Raw genomic sequence first — 18894 nt, 5'->3', positions numbered from 1 at the left:
ACAAAATTTTTTACCAATGCAATTTTCACTTTAAACATTGGTTATACAACCTATGCCTGGGTAAGATTTTGTGGTTGAACCGCAAGGAACCTGATCCATGTACTTGTGATGATGGTATATCACAAATATACCAGAACCTGATCAAATGAGGATTCACCACCAGTGACAGGCAGATAGGCAGACCTTATCAAACCATCCATTGACAAGAATCATAATGAAACCAACCTGAAATAGACTAAATCATTAAGAACACCGAGTTACATAACCTTCTCCATGAGGCTAGAGTGGGCACACAAGTGCTTCCTAGCCACAATAACCATGGTTTATTGAAATAATATGGTTTTTAAATTTAAGACAATTTTTCAGAATTGTTCTCACAAAGAAGAGCTTTTTTCCTCAAAGAACATTTGGGGATCACATGTAAATGTGCTGCTAAAGGCCTCAGAGTTTCCCTGAGGCTAAGGGGTCTCTGTTACCTTACTTACATCATGATAGAGATCTAACAATAATATTCAGAAAACCAAAAGATAACCTTTATGCCCTAGCACAATCTATAAAATGCCATCACATCAACCAACATATCAATATATTAATTGCATCATATCAACATATTACAGTGGATACAATTTTCATCTATGGAAAAAACTAAATACTTAAAGAGGTAAGTACTTTGAAAATTAACTGGTACCCAAGAGCCTAGTAACTGAATACCACTCTTGAAGAGGATACTGACCCTTTGAAAAAGTCCTGTTTGCTGAGTTTTTCTGACTGTACCAGCTGATAGAGTAGTTGGCCCATGTGATCCCTGGTGATCTGGCTCCTTTCCAGGGTGGACTCCACTCCCACTCTCACAAAAACATGTAGTAGGCCCTGGGCATTCAGCTCTTCCACACACTGCATGGCTTCCTGTTCCAACAGCAAAGAAAGGTTTACTCCAAAATCTGAATAGTGTTACCAGAATGTTAAGATAACTTTAAAATCTTTTACTTACAACAGAATCAGTAGAAACCTCCACGAACAGGACAGTTTTCAAATATAAGTTTATATTTGTTTAACATAATATATAGCTCAGTAAATTGCAGGCTGATATGGGCAATATTAAAAGTCATACCAAAAAAGAGCATTACAGCCCTTTTCAAATTTATCTAGTAGGTTTTCCAGTTTTTACCAGAGAACTGTTTTTATAAATAAAAAAAATTTTAAAATGATGCATCTTTACAAAGCTAACATGTTTAGTTTAACAATTTTATTAAACATCACTCAAAGGGCAAGTCAAATGTATTTTTCTACATAATATTTACTTATTTTATGATCACTGATTTAAAAAATTGAATATGGTATATTATGAAATAGAAATTTAATGTCACGATTCAAAAGCCTTAATGTGTCAACAGAGGTTACTGTGTCTGTGTAGGTTAATATTTGCACAATCTTCAATGAAAAAGGTCTTCCTTCATATGAAAGTTAAATTTAAGTGATATGGTTAGGTTAAGCATTAAAATTCTTTTATTAAGTTCTTGTGGTATGCTTCTTAATTTGTGCTTGTTAACTGGTGTTTACTATAGAGTATCCAGCCAAGTCAATATCTTTGGTCTGAAGGGTAAAAGTCAGTCAGCCAGAGTTGCTGATACACCAATAAAGCAGTGTATCTCTCTTCTCAGCTACTGGAAATTAGTCTGGTGCCCTGAATTCACAAACTTTTGGTTCAACCTTTGCAGCAAAGTAGCTCTTCCAAGGGGGAGGATGTAGGTAGGAAGGGGGAGGATGGAGGTAGGAAGGGGGAGGATGGAGGTAGGAAGGGGGAGGATGGAGGTAGGAAGGGGGAGGATGGAGGTAGGAAGGGGGAGGATGGAGGTAGGAAGGGGGAGGATGGAGGTAGGAAGGGGGAGGATGGAGGTAGGAAGGGGGAGGATGGAGGTAGGAAGGGGGAGGATGGAGGTAGGAAGGGGGAGGATGGAGGTAGGAAGGGGGAGGATGGAGGTAGGAAGGGGGAGGATGGAGGTAGGAAGGGGGAGGATGGAGGTAGGAAGGGGGAGGATGGAGGTAGGAAGGGGGAGGATGGAGGTAGGAAGGGGGAGGATGGAGGTAGGAAGGGGGAGGATGGAGGTAGGAAGGGGGAGGATGGAGGTAGGAAGGGGGAGGATGGAGGTAGGAAGGGGGAGGATGGAGGTAGGAAGGGGGAGGATGGAGGTAGGAAGGGTGATGAACTGATGCAGAAGGGAGAAGGCTCATCTAGGTGTCTCACCACTGCCGCTTTTTCCTCCCTGCTCCTTTATTTAATACCTCCCTCACATTAACTTTTTATCTAACAAAATTTCAAGCCTACAGAAAAATTAAAGAGTCATACAATATACAACTACATATCTTCACTTTGATTTAGATTCATCAATTGTTTTCTTTCTGAATGTCCAAGAAATTTACTATAATGTCAATAAAAATATTTGATATATAGTACATATTCAAATTTCCACAACTGTCTCTGAATGTCTAATATAGCTTTTTGTTGTTGCTGAGTCCAGTTGAGAACCCGACTTTACATGTTATGTTGTTCAGATTCCTTTAATCTAAAATCGTCCTTTCTCTTTTTTGTCTTTTCATGACATTGCCATTTTTGAAACATTCAAGACAATTATCATGTAAAATGGTTTCTTTTTTCTTTTGAGACAGAGTTTCACTCTTGTCACCCAGGCTGGAGTGCAATGACATAATCTTGGCTCACTGAAACCTTTGCCTCCCAGGTTCAAGAGATTCTCCTGCCTCAGTCTCCCAAGTAGCTGGGATTATAGGCATGAGCCACTACGCCTGGCTAATTTTGTATTTTTAGTAGAGACAAGGTTTCTTCATGTTGGCCAGGCAGGTTTCAAACTCCTGACCTCAGGTAATCGCCTGCCTCAGCCTCCCAAAATGCTGGGATTATAGGCGTGAGCCACCGCGCCCGGCTGTAAAATGTTTCTTATATATGCTTTTAACCAACTAATTCCCTTTTGTTTCTGGCCACATCTGTACCTCACAGACAGTCTTAGTTTGTTAAATAAATTACCACTCATACTTCTTATTTCCAACTTCCAGAACGTTGCTTCTGTCTATTCCCTGGTCTCTTCATCCTTGTGGGTCTTTTAGATTTTTTTTTTTAAAGAGATAAGGTCTCACTTAGTTACCCAGGCTAGAGTGTAGTGGCATGATTATAGATCACTGCTGCTTCAAATTCCCAGGCTCAGGCAATCCTCCCGCCTCAGCCTCCCAAGTAGCTGGGACCACAGGCATGCCAGCATGCCCGGCTAATTTTAAAAATTTTTTTTGTAAAGATGGATATCTTGCCCAGGCTGGTCTCAAATTCCTGGGCTCAAGTGATCCTCTAGCCTTAGCCTCCGAAAGTGCTGGGATTACAGGTGTGAGCCACCATACCTGGCCCCTTGTGGGTTTTTTAACCTTATTTTAAGCCAATCAACATCATTGTTATGCCTTTTCAAGAGGACTTGTAAATGAATGCAAATATTCAATCCTCAGGCTGGAAGCGGTGGCTCACACCTGTAATCCCAGCACGTTGGGAGGCCAAGGCGGGCAGATCATTTGAGGTTCAGCAGTATGAGACCAGCCTGGCCAAGAAGGTGAAACCCCGTGTCTACCAAAAATACAAAAATTAGCCGTGTGTAGTGGCACACGCCTGTAATCCCAGCCACTCGGGAGGCTGAGACAGGAAAATCGCTTGAACCCGGGAGGTGGAGGTTGCAGTGAGCTGTAATCACCCCACTGCACTCCAGCCTGGGTGACACGGCGAGACTCTCTCCAAAAAATAAATAAATAAATAAATAAAAATCATTCCTCAGTATTTAAATGGAAGTGATTAAATGTCTTCTAATGGGAATTCATTCACTGTGTTTGCATAAAGGGTCAATTAGCTATATCATGATATATATTTTTTAAACTTTTAAGATCAGGGGTACATGTGCAGGATGTGCAGCTTTGCTACATAGGTAAATGTGTGTCATGGGGGTTTGCTGTACGGATTATTTCATCACCCAGATACTAAGCCTAGTATCCATTAGTTATTTTTCCTGATCCTGTCTCTCTCCTTCCACCTTCTGTCCTCCAGTAGGCCCCAGTGTGCATTTTTCTCCTCTACGTGTCCATGTGTTCTCATCATTTAGTTTCCACTTATAAGTGAGAACATGAAGTATTTGCTTTTCTGTTCCTGCATTAGTTTGCTAAGGATAATGGCCTCCAGCTCTATCCATGTCCCTGCAAAGGAAAGGATCTTGGCCCTTTGTATGGCTGTATAATATTTCATGGTGTCTATGTACTGCATTTTCTTTATCCACTCTATCGTTGATGGGCATTTAGGTTGATTGCATGTTTTTGCTACTGTGAATAGTGCTACAATGAACATACGTGTGCATGTGTCTTTATAAGAGAACAATTTATATTCCTTTGGGTATATACACAGTAATGGGATTGCTGGGTCAAATGGTATTTCTGTCTCTAGGTCTCTCAGGAATCACCACACTGTCTTCCACAATGGTTGAACTAATTTACCCTCCAACAGTGTAAAAGTGTTCCTTTTTCTCCACAACCTCGCCAACACCTATTATTTTTTGACTTTTTAATAATAGTCATTCTGACTGGTATTAGATGGTATCTCATTGTGGTTTTGATTTGTATTTCTCTAATAATCAGTGATATTGAGCTTTTTTATCTTGTGATTGTTGGCCACATGTATGTCTTCCTTTGAGTACTGTCTGTTCATGTCCTTTGTCTACTTTTTAGTGTGTGTGTTTTTTTTTCTTGTAAATTTGTTTAAGCTCCTTACAGATGCTGCACATAAGACCTTTGTCGGGGGCCGGGCCTGGTGGCTTACGCCTGTAATCCCAGTATTTGGGATGTGGATCACCTGAGGTTAGGAGTTTGAGATCAACCTGGCCAACGTGGCGAAACCCCGTCTCTACTAAAAATACAAAAAATTAGCTGGGTGTAGTGGCGGGCGCCTGTAATCCCAGCTACTCGGGAGGCTGAGGCAGGAGAATCGCTTGAACCCAGGAGGCAGAGGTTGCAGTGAGCCAAGACTGCGCCATTGCACTCCAGCCTGGGCGACAAGAGGAACACTCCGTCTCAAAAAACAAAGAAAAAAAGACAACAACAAAAAAAACCTTTGTCGGATGTGTATATTGCAAACATTTCCTCATATTCTGTAAGTTGTCTGTTTATTCTGTTGATTGATAGTTTATTTTGCTGTGCAGAAGCTCTATAGTTTAATTAGATCCCATTTGTCAATTTTTGCTTTCGTTGCACTGTTTTTGGCATCTTCATCATGAAATCTTTGCCTGTGCCTATGTCCTGAATGGTATTGTGTAAGTTTTCTTCTTCATAGTTTTGAGTTTTACATTTTAATCCATCTTTAGTTGATTTTTGTATATGGTATAAAGAAAGGCTCCAGTTTCAATTTTCCGCATATGACTAGCCAGGTATCCCAATACCATTTATTAAAAAGGGAATCCTTTCCCCATTGCTTGTTTTTGTCAGGTTTGTTGAAGATAAGATAATTGTAGGTGTGTAGTCTTATTTCTGGGTTCTCTATTCTGTTCCACTGGTCTATGTGTCTGTTCTTGTACCATACCACGTTGTTTTGGTTACTGTAGCCCTGTAATATAGTTTGAAGTAGGCTGGGCGCGGTGGCTCACGCCTGTAATCCCAGCACTTTGGGAGGCCAAGGAGGGCGGATCACAAGGTCAGGAGATCAAGACCATCCTGGCTAACACCATGAAACCCCGTTTCTACTAAAAGTACAAAAAATTAGCCAGGCATGGTGGCGGGCGCCTGTAGTCCGGGCTACTTGGGAGGCTGAGGCAGGAGAATGGTGTGAACCCAGGAGGTGGAGCTTGCAGTGAGCCGAGATCGCGCCACTGCACTCCAGCCTGGGCAACAGTGCAAGACTCCATCTCAAGAAAAAATAAATAAATAAATAAATAAATAAATAAATAAATAAATAATAAAAAATATATATATATAGTTTGAAGTAGGGCAGTGTGATGCCTCCAGTTTTGTTCTTTTTGCTTACGACTGCCTTGGCTATTTGGGCTCCTTTTTTTGGTTCCATATGAATTTTTAAATACTTTTTTCTAGTTCTTTGTAGAATGTCAGTGGGAGTTTAATGGGAATAGCACTGAATCTATAAATTGCTTTGGGCCGTATAGTCATTTTCATGACAGTGATTCTTCCTATCCACGAGCATGGGATGTTTTTCCAGTTGTTTGTGTCATCTCTGATTTCTTTGAATAGTGGTTTGTAGTTCTCCTTGTAGCGATCCTTCACTTCCCTTGTTAGCTGTATTCCTAGGTATTTTGTTCTTTTTGTGGCAATTGTGAATGGGAGTTCACTGGAGATTTGGCTTTCAGCTTGACTGATGCTAGTGATTTTTGCACTTCGATTTTGTATCCTGAGTCTTTGCTGAAGTTGCTTATCAGCTTAATAAGCTTTTGGGCTGAGATGATGGGGTTTTCTAGATACAGGTTCATGTCATCTGCAAACAGGGAGAGTTTGACTTCCTCTCTTCCTATCTGAATATGCTTTATTTCTTTCTCTAGCCTGATTACCCTGGCCAGTACTATGTTGAATAGGAGTGGTGAGAGAGGACATTCTTGTCTTGCGCTGGTTTTCAAGGGTAATACTTCCAGCTATATCATGATACTCACAGTGTCACAGCAGTTCATAACCTTGCCCTTCCATCTGGTTTTCTCATGGTTTGCTTCTTTTTGTCTTTGAGCTTTTAGTTGAAATGATACTTCCTGTCTTCCCTGACTCCATCAAATCACATAATTTTAGTTTTTGGCACTGAAAACATTTTTTTGGTAGCTACTGTTTATTTATTAATTTACTACCTATCTTTAGGGCCAGACTTGTCTGTATCTCCCCACTGGAATGTAAGCTCCATGGAAGCAGATTTTGTTGTTCACTACAAATATGGTATACCCAGTCACAACCCCTAAAATGTGGCTAGCACACTTAGGTATTCAATAAATAAATAGCATAGAGACTAAAACATGCACGGTGGAGTCAGACAGAGGTACATTTGAACCCTGGCTCTGCCACTTACTACTTTAGAGTTTAGGAGTTTAACTTAATCTCTTGGGCTTAACTTTTCAGAGTTACCGTGAGAATGTATATAAAATATAGATATAAGAACTTGGCACAGTGCCAGGCACAAAATAAACCCTCAATAAATATTAATTTGAATCACTTTTAAAAACAATAGCACCTAATAGGAAGATATTTGGAAAAAATATTTTTAAGATCAGCTCTTTAAGTCTTTAGCCTGACACACTAATACCCTAAAGGTAATGAGATAAAGCATTTTCTCCTCTGAAGCTAGAAACTTAGCTTTGAATCCTCAATCTGGCACTTATTAGCAGTTAAGATTTTGAACAAGTTGCTTTACATCTTTGCACCTCAGTTTCCTTATCTGAAAAATGGGTATGATAATAACATCAACTTCAGGAGAATGTTACGAGGACAATACAAACTAATACATACCGAATATGTACAATAGCACCCAACGCAGAGTAAGTCCTCAGTAAATGCCCAATGTTAATACCTGTTTTAACCATATTGCAGGCACAGTTGCTTTGTACACTGCACAATGAAATTGTAAAGATACAATGATTCTGCCCCTTCTGTATTGCAAGCCTGGCCCAGGGCTCATGATTCTCCAAAGAGTCCTCCTATTGTACTCTTTAGGTGTTACTAAGGTCTTTTTCTCCCTATACCTCCAGTTCATCACAGGATCATATTTTTCCCCTTTTAAAGGGTTATTCATTGACTTTGTACATCCTTCAAATTACATCTGAAGCCAATCTCCACTGTTTTCTTCCTTACTGTCTTGGCGTTTCATCTTTCTTGGCCATTCTAATTTTTTTGCAATTCGTTCACATTTCCCTACTTCCAAGCAAGAAAAAGGCTATGCTGCCAATTTATAAGAATACCCCTAATTTTCCAGGAAGCTAACTGATGAATCACAGTACATCAGGTTTATTCTTTGGCTATTTCCCGTTAATGTTCATTTACTTTGGTACATTTCCAACAGTTTCTGCAAAGCACTCACCTCCACCTCACTCATCATCAAAAACTTCCTTCTACTTCTTCTGAATTTTGAAGAATTTCAGAGGCTTGAAGGCTTTAGAAGATTGAACTATAGATAACCAAGGTGATTTTTATATATGGAAAGCAGATGATGATTACACTGTTAAGAAAACAAGTAATATTTTCTTTTCTTTTTTTTCTTTTTTTTTTTTTTTGAGACAGTCTCACTCTGTCACCCAGGATGGAATGCAGTGGGATGATCTCGGCTCACTGCAACCTCTGCCTCCCGGGCTTCAAGTGATCCTCCCATCTCAGCCTCCTGAGTAGCTGGGACTACAGATGCGTGCCACCACACCTGGCTAATTTTTGTATTTTTTGTAGAGACGGGGCTTTATCATGTTGCCCAGGCTGGTCTCAAACTCTTGAGCTTAAGTGATCCTCCTGCCTCAGCTCCCAAGGTGCTGGGATTACAGGCATAAGTCACTGCACCCGGCCAAGAAAACAAATAATCTTGAAAGAATTTTTAATAATATAGTGCCAAAGCAGCAAAAGTAGTTAATATATCTGACAAATACTTTAACAGATAAGACTGTTTTAACAGATTAGCCTTTCCTGACCTCGCATCACTTAATTAGATCCCATTAATGGATTTCTCCTAAGACCTATAGGTCTACTAGCATTTATCATAACTACAGTTAAGTAACTGCTAGTGGAGTTATTTGTTTATGGTTTGTCTCTGCCACTAGACTATAGGGTTCACGAGGTCAGGTAGAAATGTCTTATTCACTACTATCTCAAAATGAAGATTAAAGAGAAGGTAAGGGTTAAAGGGCAAATTCAAGGCCTTGTCATGAAATCTCTGGCTTAGGCTGTCTGACCTGGCACATTGCTTGTTTCTTTATGCCTCAGTTTTATGAAATAAAGAAAAAGTAATGCTGGCCATATTTCAAGATTAATATGAGAATGATAACAGAATGATTATAAAGACCATGACAGGCCAGGTGTGGTGGCTCACGCCTGTAATCCCAGCACTTTGGGAGTCCGAGGTGGGTGATCATTTGAGGTCAGGAGTTTGAGACCAGCCTGGCCAAAATGGTGAAACCCCGCCTCTACTAAAAATACAAAAATTAGCTCAGCATGGTGACGGGCACCTGTAGTCCCAGCTACTTGGGAGGATGAGGTAGGAGAATTGCTTGAACTTGGGAGGCGGAGGTTGCAGTGAGCTGAGATCGTGCCACTGCACTCCAGCCTGGGCAACACAGCAAGACTCTGTCTCAAAAAAAAAAAAAAAAAAAAAAAAAAAAAAAAAGACCATGACAGCTATATACAGGGTGCCAGAAATGCTTCATAATGATAATGTGTTGTTTTTGTTCCTTAATATAGAAATCAATTTGGTTTTCCCTTAGTGGGGATGGATTGGTACTCATACTCTCTGCCCACCACTCTATGTTGTAAATTATAGTATCAAATTAAAAGAGAGTACTTGGCAGAAATGCATCAGCGTTAAGCAAACTGAATTGTGTAGGACTTGGATTACTCAACCTAAGTCTTATCAGTTCACAATGACACCTGATTTAGACCAGAACCAAGTTATTATATACTATCAAAGGACTTTCTGTGTGTGTGTTTTTTTTTAATCTCATTTACCTTAAAATCATTAATGTGTAGAAATTCATCAATGATAGATTTGGACTTCCTCTCCAGTTCCTCTTCTGATAATGCAGCCTTGTCATGAGCTGACACTGCTGAAATTTCTGGTTTTGCTATTAGTGAGGCCCCCAAAAAAAGTAAAAATAATAAAAATTACTATTAAAATAGTGAGATTATGGTTGACAATATTATGTGCTATTACATTATTTTAATAGCTACAAGACATTTAATAGATAAAAACAGAATACAGAAACCTTTTGTTTTAGAATAGATTTGCATTAAGTAACTTTATAATCTACAATAACAATGAACAAGATTTAGGAACATGATAAACTTTCCTAATTGAAGCTTTTTTGTTCCTTTCTGTATTATGATTGCTCCCCACTGCTTCGAAGATGAAGAGTACATGAGGTCTTCACAATCCTGCACAGGTCAGGGCCCTGCTCGCCACTAAGCTTGAGCCACACTGATCTTGGGCAGCTGCTTGAACAAACCGTGGCTATTCCTACTACAGCTTTGCTCACAGTAATCCTGTCTGGAGTGCTCTTTCCCTCTGTTTCACACCCATCCTTGCCTACGAACCTGTTTCATTCCTACTGGTCCTTCGGATGAAGGAAACCTCCCCTTGCCCCTATTCTACATAGCTCCTTGGTACCAGATAGTTCTAAGTATTCTCTTAGAACTAAATTCTTTCCTTCATAGCACCTTTCTCAGTTTGTGTCTTTCGTGGAATTACTAAAAAAGGTCTTTCTGACTCAGCAGACTGAAGGCCGAGAACAGGGATCAAGGGCCTCACATTCACTGTGCATCTGGTAAGTGTACAAATGAACCAGACAATAAAAACACATAGGGCAGCTGTGCTACATTATTCATTACACCCAAGATATTTTATGTCCTATCCTGTTATATTTCAAAAGTATCTAGCACAGATTTTAAAAAAGCCATATGTCCCTAAAGCTGTATTATCTAAAGTTACACCAATTGGGAGAAGACACTTCAATTTGTCTCTGAGATCCATTTAGGGACTACAGTTAAGAGAAACAATTTAAATAGTGAAACAAATTAGAAAGCTATATAAATACTAAAAAACTAAAACTGGTATTACTTCACGACTAATATTTAAAAGAGGCTGAAAATAATCTTCAATTTAAACTGTTTTCCATTGCTATATTGGTCATCACAACATTTAATACTTTTTGAAAACCTTGTATTTATCACGTAATGTTCTAAGTGTTTACGTGTATTAACTTCTTATTTAATTTTCATAATATCCTGAAAAGGTAGGTACAACTTATCCCCATTTAACAGATAAGGAAACTGAAACACAGGTTAAATACATGAAACAATTTTTAGAGCATTATCTGAGCAAGTCCTCTAAGTATATACATGCTAAATGCATACAAAAACAACAGGTTACCACGGAAGATGAAGTCAACTAAAGATAACCTAATACCTTCTCTTTGGTTTGTCTTGCAGTGGCTCAATGAGAATTTTCACATATTTGAGGAGCTCTACACAGCATACACAATCTAACAGCAACGTCAAGTGTGGGATGTTACAGGGACTTGTAAGAAATTCAGATTGCTTAAAATACAGCAGGAGGACCTCCTCACCATAACATTTAATAGAGAAAGGAGAAAATTTACAAACTGTTCAGCTAAGGCATACCTAGGGAATGAGAACTGTTATAAAACTATGAAGTACCCTTTAACTCTTCAGATGCTGGTATGTGTTGCTATTATGTGTTAATTCTAAAATCTACTCAGGCACAGTCTCTTTTTTATTTTTCCTTCCAAATTTAAAACCCAAATCTGCATCTGTTTAAGCCAAGTCTCTCACCTGACTCCCTTGTTTTATTTCGCTCGGCCTCAGTGCTGTTCCTCTCCACATCCACACCTCCTGTGAGCTGCTTCACGGTCTCCAGCATCTCTCTCCGCTGCTCTTCTTGAGACTGATTGTCTAGCAGGTCTTTACTGCTGCCACCCCTCATGAAAGTATTTGGCCGAGCTGTTGCAGATGGAAGGGGCTTGTCATTCTTCTCCCTGCCCATACTTCCACGACTTAAAAGACAAAACAACACTTTTCAAAGGAAAGACAAGCCCATGTCCCCCATATTCAAATTATATATATCACTAAGACTTTCTGAAAGTATACAGAATTTTTCACAGATAACATTAGATGTGTGAGGCACCAATTATATTTCAAAGTTTATTCAACAAACAAGTAAAAGAGTGCTTTAAAGGGAATATTTATTAAGATGTTTTAACTTTTTTCTCTGAAGGGATACTATTTAACACTTTAACATGTCAGTGGTGGCCGGGCATGGTGGCTCACACCTGTAATCCCAGCGCTTTGGGAGGCCGAGCAGGGCAGATTACTTGAGGTCAGGAGTTCAAGACCAGCCTGGCCAACATGGTGAAACTGTGTTTCTACTAAAAATACAAAAATTAGCCGGGTTTGGTGGCGGGCGCCTGTAATCCCAGCTACTTGGGAGGCTGAGGCATGAGACTGGCCTGAAACTGCGAGGAGGAAGTAGCAGTGAGCCAAGATTGCGCCACTGCACTCTGGCCTGGGTGACAGTGAGACTCTGTCTCAAAAAAAGTCAGTGATAATTTTGGTAATTTCTTTTTCTTTTCTTTTTTGAGATGGAGTTTTACTCTTGTTGCCCAGGCTGGAGTGCAATGGCGTAATCTCGGCTCACTGCAACCTCCGCCTACAGGTTCAAGTGATTCTCTTGCCTCAACCTCCTGAGTAGCTGGGATTACAGACAGGGTTTCTCCATGTTGGTCAGGCTGGTCTCGAACTCCTGACCTCAGGTGATCTGCCCACCTCAGCCTCCCAAACTGCTGGGATTACAGGCGTGAGCCACTGTGCCCGGCCTTAATTTTGGCAATTTCTTTTTTTAGTTTTAAAAAATCTTTCAGGAATAAAGAAGACAATGATAAAGTATGAGTTACATAAATGAAAGGGAAACAAATATTATAAGAACATGGTATCACTATCTTAGAAATTATACAATGATACCTTTTTATTTAGAATCTTCAAACATATGGAAAATATTTGAGAATCAAGAAGAAGCTGTCTTGGATTAGCCAATGCTATATATTTTATTCCTTTTAAGAGAGACTCTCCATATTTCCTGATTTCGTCTTCTTTTAGACAATTCTAACCAGCTGAGCAAACAGTTCGTTGGCCCGTGGCGGACCAGAAGCAGCAAATTAAAAGGGAAAAGGAGAGACTCGGGCAGGAAAATGGTCTAACTATTGTGAAAGAACGTACACAAGTGCTTAGGAAGCAGAACCATTAGGGGACATTTATGACAGGGCAAAGCGCCACAAGTGATACTCAATGACAACCTGAATCATCATGAAAAGCTCGCTTGTGCTAACTATACTTTGTTTCAATAGAAGTCAAGGGAATAAGAACACAGTTTACAAAGTCTACCTAATCAAACTTATTACAATAATAATAATAAAAAGCCTGATGGGAGGATCGCTTGAGACCAGGAGTTCAATGCCAGCCTGGGCAACATAGCAAGATGCCATCTCTAAAAAATAATAATTAAAAAAAAAAAGTTTTAGAGCTTAAAGAAACTTCAATTCTGAAAGTGCTTATGTAAAAAATGTTATTTTTTGTGACTGCACTACAGGGTGCCCATTCATTTTATGTAAACCAGCCAACAGGATACTTGACTGTATCAATCCTAGAAAAGCAAAAGCAAAAAGATAGTGAAATATGGAGACTAGCAAAAACTGAAGGACAACCTCAAATATAACATGAAGAGTGTGACAGAGAAATGTATGGGTGGATTGTCATGTTCTTTAATTCCCATGGTTGAGAATGCTAGGTGCTTCTAGAACATCTGGAGGATTAGCTTGCGGAGCCCCTAGACATGCCTCCAGGGCTGTTTGGGTGGGCCTAGCTTTCTTAAGAATCCCTTCCCTCCCATCCCATCCCAAATCCACCACCCAATTATGTTCCTATCTTAGAAATTATAGTGTGTGAAGATTAAAGAAATCAACTTTAGGAATAAAAGGAATGCATCCATAAGGATTACTATCAAAACCCTTGTTCCTATCTTGCCACACATACTGGCAAGCGGGCCAGCCTTGAGTAGACATAAAAAGCAGGGTTCTCACCTAGTTAAGGTCCTTCGGGAATCAAACTCTACAGGCGTGGATGGCGTGGACCCTGAGGGTGCTGGAGGTTGCAGGGCAGAGAATCTGTTTAAACTGGAAGCACTTGACCGTAAGGCATCTACACATGTCGAGGATTTAGAAAAAAAATACAAATCACATGACTAAAATGCAAATAATCAGTCATCTGCATCCCTAGGTGAGGCCTGAGACCAGGCATTCCTAACAAGCTTAGGTGATGCCCATCTCCTGGTCCCTCTACCATATTCTGAGAAGCAAAGTGTTAGAGGGAATTTGCACATAATAGAGTTTAGAAGTCTTTACTTATTTCAACCATTGGTTCCTTTAAAAACATAGTAAACAGGGGTGGGAGTGGCATATAGGAGGAGGAAGGCAAGCGAAAACAGAACAAAACTTTAACAAAGCTAACCAGCACAAATGCTCCAATCTCATTTGTGCACAAATATGCATGTGGGTTTTACTGAATAATGACATTTTTTAAAATTTAAAGAAAAAAAGGTTGAAATTACTTAGTAGAAGGGACATATAGGAAGTAGGTTAACATTGAATTTTTTGTTCTTTCCATTGGGCTTCCTCAGCTAGTAAGATGTGTTTGTGAGATCCAAACATCTTTGGTCCTGAGGTCAAATCTCTCAAAATCTGATTTTCGAAAAAGATTTTGAACAATGTTTCTTTATTCTTTTACAGCTCCCTAAAATTATAGTAAATGTTCTGCATATTAAGATTCTTTTATCAGCATAATGAGTTTCCCTTTTAATTTAGGGTCCCAGTAATTTCTCTAGCTATATTAAATTTGTGAACAACAACAAAAAGGGAACCTAAAAAATTAAGGTCTTAGTGGCTGAGTGTGGCTCATAACTGTAATCCCAGCATGCAGGAGGCCAAGGTGGGAGGATCACTGCAGCCCAGGAGTGCAAGACTAGCCTAGGCAACACAGTGAGACTCCATCTCTACAAAAAATTAAAAAAAAAAAAAAAAAATCAGCCAGGTGTAATGGCGTGCACCTGTAGTCCCAGCTACTCAGGAGACTGAGGCAGGAAGATTGCTTGAACCTAGGTGGTTGAGGCTGTGGTGAGTTGTGATCATGCCACTACACTCCAGCCTGGGTGACAGAGCGGGATCCCATCTCATAAATAAATAAATAAATAAAGGTCTTAATTAAATAGTCTAAATGAATGAATTGAAATTAAAAAAATACTTAAAATTATTTAAGGATCCTGAGAAAGGATCTATGTTGAAAGGAAAGGGCTACCAATAAAATTTTAGGCATGATTAGTCTACACATCTTTCCCAAAAACCATCATTCGATGACTATGGGAATGCGCTGTAAGGCAAATGCTAACAAGCCACAGCCAGGTTTGAGAAGGGACACACACACTTACCAGTCTCACTTGCCTTTGCTCCACCACTGCTGCCTTTTCCCCAGCTGCCTAGCTGTGCTTTAGGTACCAGCTGAATTTTTTCATCAATTGTAGGCTGTAACATAAGGGACCACAAGTCAATTATAGGAAATATTCTAGAAGAATAGTTTTTCTTTTATTTTTTTCTTCTTCAGTGAAGTAGAACCAATTTTAGCAACAAAAATTTGTTTGGAATGCCAATTTAATAGAAACAGAAATTGCAGCTGTTCTCATTAAACTGGGATCCATGTGGCCCCTGAAGCACTTCCTTGGACTCCAGTTTCCACAAAAAACCGTTTGGTCTAGAGAATGCATCCATGTCCTCCTGTTTAAGATGGTTTATGAATTTGCTAACTGTAATAAGCAGTTTCTAATCATTCTTCTTGTACAATACCCATTAATTTTAAAAATAAAAATACAAATACTACAAAATTAATTCATTACTGTCTTTACATGACTGTCAGAAAACAGATCAACAGACACAAAAATTTCATGTTGGCTAGAGATAGGCAGTGGGATGTGAGTATTCAATAAAGAATAAGAACAAAGAGACTGGAATGTTAGGCAGGGAGCACAGGAAGTTAAGGTGCCTGATATCTCATGTTTAATCTTCCAAGCACAACTTTACTACAAGTGAAATAAAATTACGCTGTAATGCATATTATTATAAAATACATATAACATAAAAGCTGTAATGTAGCGCTTTGTAAAAAAGGTATTTCTATGGTCTGACAGCTCATAATATATATGTTGCTATGCTATGTAATATGCTTTCACACAAACCACTCCCAATTAACAATAAATATGTGTAATGGTTTTGTTCTAGGATACCCATGTATAGTACCTCCAGTATAACTATCTGAATACACAAAGTTTATTAACAATTTACATACTTAAAAATATTAAGGTAGTAATGTTGGAGGTTTGATACCAGCACTGTTTTTATAGTATCCAAGCACGGAAAGCATAATATTTAAAAATACAAATGTTGTTATTAAATACTGACACATTTTTCAAAATGCTGGAGGACTTCTTTAAACATAAACTTTTGGTTAAAACTGTCTCTAGATGGAAATGGAGATGGGTAAGACTCAAATTGTATTCAGCAATGGAATTCCTGCTCTGAGATATAAACAACTAGAAGAAAGTACCAGAATCTTGGAGAAAAGGATCCTAGCTAATTACATTATTAAGAGAGATTCAGAAGGAGAATTTTCTATCATGAAGCAAAGCTTTGACAAAACTGTGAAGATGCAAATGACATAGCCCATTTTATTCCAATTTTCTTAAAGACTTTTCTTAATACTTCTTGTCAGTTATCTTCTTTCATGTAGTATTTTCACATTAGTTTTGATTGTCTTCAGTATTTTGCTAGCAGGGTGCCAATTTTCAGAACTATGGGAAGTATAAGGATCAAACTAGACTTGCAAATGATTTGGAAAACCCACTGGACTTTAGAAGTTTCCACTCTTATCATATTTAATTCTGCTTTCTCTACATTCTCCAAAGTTCTTCATCCTACTTACAATGATCAACTTTTACTGCTGAAAATATCTGCTACAGAAAGTTTTTTCCTCTTACTGCCCACAGAATCTCAAAAGAGAGGAAAGCAGACAGAGTCTATTAAATCCTTATTACAGAATGATTTCTAGTAGGCCCTCTGTGGTTTCCCTTAGGCCTTGGATAAGGCAAATCTTTCATGGTTAGGTTTAAACAGGTGATTGCTTTTTTCCCCAGAGCTACGGATACATTGTGTAAAAGCCTGCAATTGACTTAGGCTTCTAAAATATCTTTGTTATTACCTCTTGTATATTAAGCATCTTATGTCTAAGAAGTAACCTAGTCTTTTCCTCTTTAGTAAACCCTTATAGAAGTAGAAATGAGGCCGGGCGCGGTGGCTCACACCTGTAATCCCAGCACTTTGGGAGGCCGAGGTGGGTGGATCACAAGGTCAGGAGATTGAGACCATCCTGGCTAACACGGTGAAACCCCGTCTCTACTAAAAAATACAAAAAATTAGCCAGGTGTGGTGGTGGGCACCTGTAGTCCCAGATACTTGGGAGGCTGAGGCACGAGAATGGTGTGAACTCGGGAGGTGGAGCTTGCAGTGAGCCAAGATCGTGCCACTGCACTCCAGCCTGGGCAACAGAGCGAGACTCCATCTCAAAAAAAAAAAAAAAAAAAAAAAGAAAATGTAGAAATGAGTTTGTAGAATACATTGATCAATAGTAACTTGAAGAAAAATGCATTAAAAAATAACCACCCCATGGATTTGCAATATTGCTGTTTTACTTTAATAAGTACTTTTGAGACTCATGTTTTGCAACTATTGTAAATTGTGTGTGTGTGTTTTAATATCAAAGGCATCAAAGGAGAGCGTAAATTGTACTTTAAATGTCAGACTCACCTTAGTGATTTTTAGGAATTTTGAGGGGTCCAGTACCCGACTGTTCTTGGCCCCTTGTACAGTGTTCCACCCACCTTCGTCCACTCTCTGGACACCTGCAGGGAGAATAGAGTGTGAGTCTCTCATCTGTCTCAAGTCAGTTTTACATTGAAAGAGTGAGCAATATTTTCATCAAAACCAAGGAGAAAGACAACAGAAGATGTTAAAGCATTGATGACAATATCTTTAATCCCATGGCAGGAAAATATAAGCAGAAGCACCCTGTATCAGCAGAAGCACTGCTTATTTTGGATCACCCATGAAACATTACTGACCTAGAAACAAACAACTGACACAAATGAATACCTGGTGCTGGAGAAGGCAGGGCTAAATCCAGTATTCACAGAATTAATGACTAGAACACTTTGGGAGAAGTCAGATGGAAATTATTTATTCTAAAGTATATTGTATTTAATGGGGTCAAATGACAGAAGTATGCTTTATTTCCCAAATCTGCTTCTCCAACATTTCAGCTGCTCAGGTGGAAAACCTTGACTCCTCTTTCATACTTCACATCCAATTTTTGTCAGTAAACCTTGCCAGTTAAACCTATACAATACATTCAGAATCTACTACCAACATTAGCAGTTTTGTTTAAGCCACCAACACCCCTTTCCTAGATTACTGTAGAGACGTGTTTTGGCCTTCCTGCTTCTACCTTCAGCTGTGCTCATCATGGCAGCCAGTGTGATCCTAGTAAAGTACAAAATTCGTCACTTTTTTGTTCAAAACACTTCTGATATCTTTCTGTCTCATTCGGAGAAAAAGAGAAGATTCCTTACAAATGGCCTCTAAATAATCTGGCTCCTGCTGCCTCTATGTCCCCATCTTCTACCACTCTCCCCGTCAGGCCCTTCTTAGGTTCAGCTGCACTGGCCCCCTTGCTATTCCTTGAAAATGCTGCTTCAGGGTCTTTGTACTTACTACTCCCTTTGCCTAAAAGTCTCTTTCCCCAGATTTCCACATGATTTAACACCCTCACTTGCTTCAGGTCTTTGCTCAAACAATACCAACTTTTATAGTTTCCCCAGTTTTCCTGTTTAAAACTGCACCCTACTCACCAAGATTTGCACTCCCTAGTCCCTTCTCCCTTCTTTTTCTACAAATTTATTTGACAAATGATATATTTTATTCAAGTATTTATTATTTATCGTCTCCTCTCTCCCCTCTA

General features: G+C 39.2%; 1 protein-coding gene and 1 non-coding gene across 44 annotated transcripts in view; one reads left to right on the top strand and one right to left on the bottom strand.

The window, feature by feature from the left end:
* Nucleotides 1-18894, bottom strand: part of EIF4G3 (eukaryotic translation initiation factor 4 gamma 3) — a 368231-nt gene that overhangs the window by 32071 nt on the left and 317266 nt on the right. For all 43 annotated transcript variants that reach the window (XM_063594267.1, XM_008967038.4, XM_034957340.3 and 40 more), the window contains 6 exons: nucleotides 17685-17779; nucleotides 15260-15353; nucleotides 13860-13977; nucleotides 11560-11780; nucleotides 9718-9833; nucleotides 734-906 (listed from right to left, as the gene is read on the bottom strand). In XM_063594267.1, the coding sequence (XP_063450337.1) occupies nucleotides 734-906; nucleotides 9718-9833; nucleotides 11560-11780; nucleotides 13860-13977; nucleotides 15260-15353; nucleotides 17685-17779 (817 nt within the window). The remainder of the gene's footprint in view (nucleotides 1-733; nucleotides 907-9717; nucleotides 9834-11559; nucleotides 11781-13859; nucleotides 13978-15259; nucleotides 15354-17684; nucleotides 17780-18894) is intronic.
* LOC112438411 (U7 small nuclear RNA) lies at nucleotides 1119-1180 on the top strand. Its single transcript, XR_003026835.1, has one exon. It is a non-coding gene; the product is annotated as a U7 small nuclear RNA (small nuclear RNA).

The sequence above is a fragment of the Pan paniscus genome, chromosome 1 (genome assembly GCF_029289425.2).
Source record: "Pan paniscus chromosome 1, NHGRI_mPanPan1-v2.0_pri, whole genome shotgun sequence".
NCBI classification, from domain to species: domain Eukaryota; kingdom Metazoa; phylum Chordata; class Mammalia; order Primates; family Hominidae; genus Pan; species Pan paniscus.
Note: the sequence above shows the minus strand (reverse complement) of the source record. Positions and strands in the feature narration are given on the sequence as shown.